The sequence below is a fragment of the Setaria viridis genome, chromosome 4, assembly GCF_005286985.2.
Source record: "Setaria viridis chromosome 4, Setaria_viridis_v4.0, whole genome shotgun sequence".
Lineage (NCBI taxonomy): Eukaryota > Viridiplantae > Streptophyta > Magnoliopsida > Poales > Poaceae > Setaria > Setaria viridis.
In genome coordinates, this window is record NC_048266.2 from 26,438,433 (window position 1) to 26,447,619 (window position 9,187).

The 9,187-nt window shown below is 58.6% G+C and overlaps 1 protein-coding gene across 1 annotated transcript; it reads right to left on the bottom strand.

Moving 5' to 3' along the window:
- Window positions 1-7,260: 7,260 nt before the first annotated feature.
- LOC117853566 (uncharacterized) lies at window positions 7,261-7,716 on the bottom strand. The gene has a single exon (XM_034735887.1). It carries the CDS (start codon window positions 7,714-7,716, stop codon window positions 7,261-7,263), a length of 456 nt encoding a protein of 151 aa, XP_034591778.1.
- Between the last annotated feature and the right edge of the window lie 1,471 nt (window positions 7,717-9,187).

Consider the following 9,187-nt stretch of genomic DNA (forward strand, 5'->3'; position numbering starts at 1 on the left):
CCACTTCATCAAAACGAATGTTACAACTCCTAGATGCTTGCTTCAATCCATAAATGGATCTCTGAAGCTTGCATACCTTTCCAGCATTTTTTGGGGGGTGTTCGGTTGGCTTGAGGGCTCTCCCCGTCTTGGGCCTCCTGGTCTTCCTTTTATAGCGCAAGGAGGGCACAGGGGTTATAGTTTTTTTTCCTGGAGCCGAAGGGGAGCCAAGAAAGTAAGAAGGGAGGTAACAGCGCAGGGAGAAGGGCCGAGCCGTCGCCACCTTCCCTCCCGATCTTTGTCTCCTGTCAGCATGTCCGCCAGAGGGGGATGGTTGTCGTTGGGCCCTATCGACGACCCTCCGGTTGGCCATTGTGGCCGAGCGTGTGAGATATGCATGGCGTTCAACCGCCGTAGCCGTGCATGATGGTGATGATGACCGGTCGCTGGAGTTGTGCACGTCGTGGAGGGCGGCTGACCTCTGTAGCCTCGCGTGTTGACCGGGAGGTGCGGCCAACATGCCCCTGCCATCGGGCCGAGCGCGAAACTGGGCGGCGCTCCCTCCTTTGTTGGGCGGCGTGGGTGATGAGTGCCCTATGACGAATGTCACAGGGTAGGCAGGACGGTGCAGCCGTAGCCCCGTGCGGTCGTGGCTACAGTGTGCCGCTCGAAAACTATGGCAGGTCACGTCGAGGAGCGCGGGCGCCTTTCTGCGCGTCAGAGCCACATTCCGAATAGGCGCCCCATAGGTTGCATTTATCGCGAGATCAGTAGGGGCCCACGAGATCCACGCCCTCGTCCGATGGTCCGTGCCCACCCTCGGGCAAGGTGAAGCCCTGTGTTGTGGGCCCGGATGCGTCCGACCCCTAGCGTCTTGGGTCGGGTGAGGCAGAGCCTTGTGGCGAGGGGTCGAGCACGTCCGACCCAAGGACCATGGGTCGGGCGAGGCGAAGTAGAATATTTCCTGCCCGTGCCAAGTCGGCGGAGGTCACTGTCGCCGCAAGCGGGCTCTGGCCCTTTTGACCGTTGTTAAGGAGTATAAGAAGGTCGTTAATATTTCCCCCCCAACAGTAGCCCCCGAGCCTTTGGTGGAGCAAAAATGCTCCTCCAGAGGCTGCACTCGTCGCTCGTCGAGGATCTTTGTTTGTCCTGCAACCTGCATTTGATTAGGGAGAAAAATTTTCACTCGTTCGGCTTGGCCGGGGAGTTTGGATAGGCAGGGTGTTCTGAGGATGGCTTGGCTTGGGAAGATTCCCTGTCGTTCTGACGACCACTCTTGCTCCAAGACTCCAAATTGTGACCACACGCACGCGTGGTTGTTGGTTGTGATGCCAGCCCTCGAGCCCCCGCACGTTGCAGGAGTCCGATCAAGAGGTTAGATCGACTTTTGATTGTTACCCCTCAAGTGTCCGTTCGCTGGGATGGAGGGGGTCAACCGTGCCACGTTATCCTCGTTGGACGAACCGTGGTACTCGTTGAGCTGCGAATGGGTCGGTTTGAGTGCAGTCCCAATCCCCGTTTGGGAGGGGGGGTAGCTCGGGCCAAGCTGGTGGCGTACTCCAGATTCCGGATGGCTAGTTCATATAGTTCCCGGGTCCGTTTGATTGGATCTGGGGGCTCGTTGCCTTTCTTTGGGGAAAAACCATGAACTTATACGCCAGTCCAGACTCGAACATGAGGTCAGAACGCCCTTGGCTTTCGCTCGCCTAGGTGGGGGCCACTAGCGGACCCGTCCCTTCTCACCCCTTGCTCGGGGGCATCCTGGGGTGACCGTTGAACCCGTAGTGGGCTAGCCTTCGAACCCGGGACCGTAATGGGCCGTAGGAGCATTTCAGCTCCGTATCCCTTTTTTACCTATTGGTGGGCCCCGAGCCGTACGTGGAGGAAGTCACGCGCGTGCGCTCTCTTGGAGGCGAAGTGATGGAAAATTCCGAGCTCGCGAAACAAGGGAGGAGGAGGCGTTCTCTGCAACAGGAAAGGATTGTGCGCATGGTTTCCAAAAAAGATGGGGGTGACGGGGTACCTGGCATTGCAATAACTGCGATTGGATTGCTCCTTTCGTTTCTCGCGTGCCCCCCTATAAGACGAGGGAGTCCGCCTTGCCGGTTCCACCCCGCACTCGTCCTCAAGCCTTTCTTGCCTTCTTGCACACCTTTCGCCTCCCTTCGCTCCAACGCAGCAGCTTTCTCCGCCCCCGCGATGGAGTCCTGGATGCGCTCAAGCTTCAACTCCGTGCTCGCCAACGACCTCGTGAAGAAGGGCCTCCTTTGCGAGAGGACCGCCAAGAACGAGTGGCGGTACCCCGGGAGGGAAGATGTGCGGCAGCCGAACGACGACTACATCATCTCGTTCACGCACTTCCATGAGAGGGGGTTCGTGACTCCGCCGAGCCTCTTCATCCGCGGGCTGCTGCACTACTACGGGCTTGAGCTGCAGCACCTTGACCCCAATGGGATCTAGCACATCGCGGTGTTCGTCACGCTGTGCGAGGGGTACCTGGGTATTGAGGCCAACTTCTCGCTATGGAAGTACTTCTTCACGGTCAGCCTGTATCAGAAGACCGAGAGGAAGAGGACCCAGGTGCGGGCAGTTCCGGCGCCGATGGCGTGCGCCGGCATCCACCTCCGCCAGAACCACGCCAAGGACTACATAGTGATGAAGACCGCAGTGTCCCACTAGGGATGGCACCAGTAGTGGTTCTATGTGAAGAACTACACCGAGTCCCCCTTGCCGGAGTTCACCGGCCGTGTCATTGCAGTGGCGCCGGACCACTGGTCATACGGTCCGGTCGAGAAGGAGAAGAAGCACATCGCCGGTCTTCTTCAGGCCATCGACCGCCTGAAGGAGGAGGGCCTGACCGCGGCCAGAGTTATTAGGGCATACCACGCTCGGAAGGTGGCGCCGCTGATGCTTCGGGCCCGTGCGCTCGGCGATATGGTTCCTAGCACGGTGACTGAGGGCACCGTCCTTGCGGTGGGTGTGCTTGCCGATGCCGAGATTGAGCAGCACATCCGGGAGGCGCTGGATGACGGGGACGTCGTCTACCCGGTGCCCGATCACCCTCCGATGCGCCCGGACGAGGACTTCATCCGGCTGATGAGAATTTTGTACTCTTGTTCTTTTTCCTGCGTTTCCTAGTTCGCCATTCTAACGCGGAGTCTTTGAATCTGCAGGGTGAGCTGAACCGGGTCGTGACCTCACGCCCGCCGGTGCCAGAGGACACAGCGCGGCGGCAGCAGAACCGCCTCCTCGCCGAGAAGCAGAAGAGGAGGAAAGAGAAAGAGACGGCGAGGAAGAGGAAGAGGGCCGCGAAAGAGTTCCAAAGGCGGTGGAGGGGCGTGGTTGTATCGGACGACGATGACAATGATGATGATGAGGACGATGAGGATGAGACCGATGAGGAGGAGGAGGGTTACGTTCCGGCCTTCGCGCCGGGTGCGCTCGTCATCCGGGACAAGCCTCCTCAACTGGCCGCGGGGGACAGGTCGAGCGGACCACTTGCCCAGGGCCTCACCCCGCGGGGCTCTGGGGCCGCGCCCTAGGAGTCGGTGAGGGGCGCGCCTCAGGGATTGATGGAGCTGACCCCCGACCCTCTGCCCGCATCATACGAGCAGAGGGGTAGTGGCAAGCGGCCGGTATCGGATGTCCTGGGGTTGGTGTTGAGCTCGGAGGCGAAGCGCGCCCACCGCCCTGGTGCCGTGGTGAGGTAAGTGGAAAGTTCTCGCATACCTTATTCCTTTCCTAGCATGGAGCCGCTTTGATGAAGTTGTCGTCATCTCGCAGTGCTAGTCCTCGAGACTTCATCCCGCCGCTGGCACCGAAGAAGGCGCTACGGGTGTTGACTGCCTCCACGGGGCCAATCGTGACCCCACCGGGAGCGAGCGGCGGTGTCGTTGAAGAGGCCACGGTGCCTCCTGCAGAGGCGGCCTCTACGGCGGCGACTGTAGAAAGGGTGCCGCGGTTGGGCACGGAGTAGGGGCCGACCCCTGTTCCACCTTCTACCCCCGCAGCCGACCCTACGGGACAAGATGCTACTCCTGGGGTTCCTCCATCCGACGAGGTGATAAACCTTGATGACGAGGCAGAGGAGGAGCTGGTGGGGGAGGAATCAATGTCTAGGGCACCGGTCACAGAGGCGGCGGCGGTGGTGGAGATGGTGGCGCCTGCTCCGGCGACGACGACGGAGATGGCGGCGGTGGTGGAGAGGGTGGTGTCAGCCCTAGCGGCAGCGGCAGAGACGGCCACAGCGTCGATGATGGTGATGACGGTGACGATGGAGACGATGGCAGTGGCAGAGACGGTGGCGCCTGGCCCAGTGGCGACGACGATGACAGCGGCATCGGGGCGGGTCGGAGAGCCCTCCTGCGCCCTCATCCCGCTTGGTCGCAACCCCAACGCGTGGGGAGGGTTGACCGTGCGCTGGATGTCCCTTGAGGACCCGCAGAGGCCCTGCTTTCGTGCTGGATGATGTCGGGGTGCGGAAAAGATGGGAGGAGGTGCAAGGCGGACTCGAAGATGTCTGTGCTGCCCTGGCTTCCGTGATGGGAAGCTAGATGGCGTTGTTGTTCCCGGTAGTCAGGTGCAGTGTTCTCTTTGGTGGTTATTTTTTTCTTTCATTTCTTCGTCCCTTTTTTCTCTCGAGGGTTCCTGAGCGTAAATTTTTCTGCAGGCCCTCTGGGAATGCAGCCGGGGGAAGTCTGAGTTTCTCCAGCGCGAGCGGGGGGTCTGGGAGCGCTTCGCCAGGGAGGTGCGATGGACTGGGGAGCTGACCGGGCAGCTCGCCGCCGTCCAGCAGAACGCCGCCGACCTGCGAGCGCGAGAGCAGGAGGCGCGGGAAGGCGCGCGGAGGGCGGAGGACAAGTTCTGAGCCGTTGTCGAGAATGCCCACCTTGATGCTGAGGAGTTCCGGGCTGTTGCCGAGAAGCCCCGCCATGATGCCGAGGAGCTTGCGCGGTTGAGGAAGGAGCATGAGGCCCTTCTAAAAACCATTAAGCGCATCCGTCACGAGCGGCATACGGCTCAGCAGGAGCGTGACCTCGAGGCGGGCCAGAAGGTTGAGGCTGAGAGGATGGCGGCCGACCTTGGGGCAGAGGTCAGTCGGCTCCAGTCGCAGATGTAGGGGCTTCAGACCATCGTGTCCCAAGGGCTCGACCGCGAATGTCTGCTGATAGCTCAATCTGAGGGTAAGGTTTTTGTTGTTCCTTTGTTTTGTAGCGTTGCGGTGGTTTCTGACTTGGTAGGCTTTTCTAGACAGGCCTTGAGGCCGGCCTCGCCCGGCTGAGGGACGCCGTCGATGTGGAGCACGTCGAGCTAGCCAACCTGCAGGACACTGTTCGCATCGTCTCCGAGGACCTCAGCGTGGTCCAACAGGAGGGGACGAGCATGCTGGCAGCCCGTGTCCTCAGGATGTACCGGCAGGCCCATGAGATCGCTCGGGAGGCGCTCCACGTCGGCGTGAGGTGGGCCTTCGGCATCTTCGGCTCTCACTACTCCGGCATCAACTTCACCGCGATGAGCGGGGGGTACGCCTCAGGCTACTTCGAGGCCGAGCTGGATGAGATCGACACGTTGGTGCTCAATCCAGCGGAGGCCTTGGTGAAGCCCTTGGAGGATGAGGCCATCCCGCTGGAGGACCCGGGGACGAGTTAGCTGTATCGGGCCCAGATGCCCAAAAATATGTAAATATGTTAAGTAATTTCGAACTTGCTTTTGCGATGGCTGCAGAGGCCCTTTTGGTTCATGCAATTTTTTCGGAAAAGTTTTCGATCCTCTTTCTGTTTTTTGGGTTTGGAATGGTTAGAGCGCGAGTCGGACGCATCAGGAAGTGCCGATCAGCAAAGGTACCGTAGCCGCTGGGGCGTAGGTTTCTCGCGGTCCGATCGGTCTTGCCCGAGCATCGTTCGCACACTCTTTTCTTTTCACGCCCAAACGTTTAGGAAGAGGGTCGGTTTGGAAAAATGGTGCTTTGAGAAGACGCTAAGTGTTTTGGGCCAGAGCCCTTGATAGCCCCCGAGCGATATGCGACCCTGGGGCAGAGCCTGGGTCGGATATCCCTAAGCTTGGGACGAAACTTTAGCTAAGGCAACTCAAAATAGCTCCTTTGCGACAAACTAAAAGATGATATAAATATGTATGTACAAACTTGGAAATAATAGCTAAGAGTAGAAATGTCTTAGTTGCTCGATGTTCCAAGCGTTAGTGAAGACCTGCCCGTCGGGGGTCGCCAGCTTGTACGTGCGCGGCCGCAGTACTGGCACGACGATGAAGGGACCTTCCCATGGAGGGGTCAGCTTGTGGCCACCTCTGTTGTCTTGGACAAGGCAAAGCACCAGGTCACCGACGTTGAAGGCTCGGCCCCGTACCTTACGGCTGTGATACCGTCGCAAAGCTTGCTGGTACTTGGCCGAGTGCAGTAGTGCCATGTCACGCGCTTCGTCGAGCTGGTCTTGCGCGTCCTCAAGAGATGCTTGGTTCTCTCGTTCATCGTACGCCCTGACCCTCGGCGACCCATACTCCAGGTCGGTGGGGAGGATTGCCTTGGACCCATAGACCATGAAGAACGGGGTGAAGCCAGTTGCCCTACTGGGGGTCGTCCTCAGGCTCCATAGGACCGCGGGGAGCTCCGCAACCCATCATCCGCGAACTTGTTGAGTCGGTCGAAGATTCGTGGCTCGAGACCCTGGAGTATCATGCTGTTGGCCCGCTCAACCTGTTCGTTCGTGCAGGGATGCGCCATGGCCAACCAGTCAACTCAGATGTGGTGATCATCGCAGAACTTGAGGAATTTCTTCCTGATGAACTGCGTGCCGTTGTCTGTGATGATGGAGTTGGGGACTCCGAAATGATGGATGATGTCGGTGAAGAATTGCACTGCCTGGTCAGACTTGATCTGCGTGATTGGTCGAACCTTGATCCACTTCGAGAACTTGTCGACGGCGACGAGTAGGTGGGTGAAGCCCCCGGGCGCTTTCTTGAAGGGCCCGACGAGGTCCAGACCCCAGACCACGAAGGGCCACATGATGGGGATGGTCTGGAGTGCTTGGGCACGTGGATGGGTTTGTCACGCGAAGAACTGGCACCCTTCACAGGTGCACACTACGCAGGTGGCGTCGGCTACTGCCGTCGGCCAGTAGAAGCCCTATCGGAAGGCGTTCCCGACGAGGGTTCTTGGTATGGCGTGATGGCTGCAGGTTCCGGCATGGATGTCCTGGAGTAACGCCTTTCCCTGCTCGATCATGATGCAGCATTGTAGATGCAGGTATGGCTCCACTTGTAGAGCTCCTAGTCGATGATGACGAAAGATTTGGCGCGGCAGGCAATTCTTCGCGCCTTTGTCTTGTCCGCCGGGAGCAACTCGCGGAGGAGGTAATTAAGGTACGGGGCTCTCCAGTCAGGCGGGGGGTCGGGCCCTTCTGCTGGATTTGCCTCAATTTCCATGACCTTGGGGTCAGAGGGATCGACCTTTGAGTCCAGGACAAGTGGCATGTTGCCGACCTCTCGCGGGTCGGCTCCCGAGTCCGGGACAGGTGGCACGTTGCCGGCCTCTTCCAGCTCCTTGTAGCGGATCGAGGGCTTGTACTGGTCGCTGATAAAGACACCGTCGGGGACTGGCTTTCGGCCGGACGCCGCCTTTGCCAGCTCGTCAGCTATCTCATTGAAGCGTCTTGCAACGTGGTTGAGGTCCAGACCATCGAACTTGTCCTTAAGCTTGCGGACTTCATTGGAGTACGCCGCCATCTTGGGATCGTGGCAGCTCCACTCCTTTATGACTTGCTCGATGACTAGCTGAGAGTCACCCGTGATGTCCAGACATCGGATGCCCAGCTCGATGGCGATGTGAATCCCATTGAGGAGAGCCTCATACTCAGCGACATTGTTTGATGCGGGAAAATGGAGGTGGATCATGTACCTCATGCGCACGCCGAGGGGAGAGATGAAGACCAGACCTGCTCTGGCGCGAGTTTTCATCAGCGACCTATCGAAGTACATCATCTAGTACTCCTGCTTCTCTGGCGCTGGTGGCATCTGGATCTTCATCCACTCTGCGACAAAGTCGACGAGTACCTGGGACTTGATGACTGTCCGGGGGACGTAGGTGATGCCCTAGTCCATAAGCTCGAGCGCCCACTTCGTGATCCGCCCCATGGCATCCTAATTTTGGATCACTTCGCTGGGGGGGAATGATGACACGACCGTCACCGGTGGGAGGTGAAGTAGTGGCGCAACTTCCTCTTTGTGATGAGGACTGCGTATATGAGCTTTTGGATTTGAGGGTAGCGGGCCTTGGATTCGGACAAGACCTCGCTGACGAAGTACACCAGGCGCTGCACCATGAGGGCGTGTCCCTCCTCCTCTCGCTCCACCACTAGAGCTGTGCTAACCACCTGGGTGGTTGCCGTGATGTAGAGCAGAAGTGGCTCCCCGTCGGTTGGCGGGACCAGGATCGGGGCCTTCGTGAGGACGTGCTTGAGCCGGTCAAGTGCCTCCTAGGCCTCGACGGTCCACACAAAGCGGTTAGTCTTCTTCAGGAGTCGATAGAGAAGGAGTCCTCGTTCGCCGAGGTGTGAGATGAAGCGGCTCAGGGCCACAAGGCATCCCATGATGCGCTGAACTCCCTTCAGGTTTTGGAATGGCCCATATCGCTGATGGCTGCTATCTTCTCTGGATTGGCTTCGATGCCCCTTGGGACCCCAAAAATGCACTTTTCGGGGTTGAGTTTGATGCGCTTGTCTCTCAGTCTTTCGATGGCCAGTTCAAGGTCGGGGATGAGCTGGTCGCCCTTCTTGGACTTGACCACGATGTCATCCACGTAGGCCTCAATGGTTCGCCCGATGAGGTCCCCAAAACACTTGAGCATACATCACTGGAACGTAGCTCCCACATTTTTGAGGCCGAACAGCATCGTGACGTAGCAGTAGGGCCTGAAAGGGGTGACAAAGAAGGTCTCAAGCTGGTCGGACTCTTTCATCGCGATTTGGTGGTAACTGGAATATGCGTCAAGGAAGCTAAGGGTTTCGCACCCTGCAGTGGAGTCGACTATTTGATCTATGCGTGGCAAAGGAAACGGATCCTTTGGGCATGCTTTGTTGAGACCCGTATAGTCAACACACATTCTCCATTTCCCATTCTTTTTTTGTACAAGAACAGGATTGGCTAACCACTCGGGGTGGTGCACTTCCTTGATGAACCCGGCCGTCAAAAGCTTTTG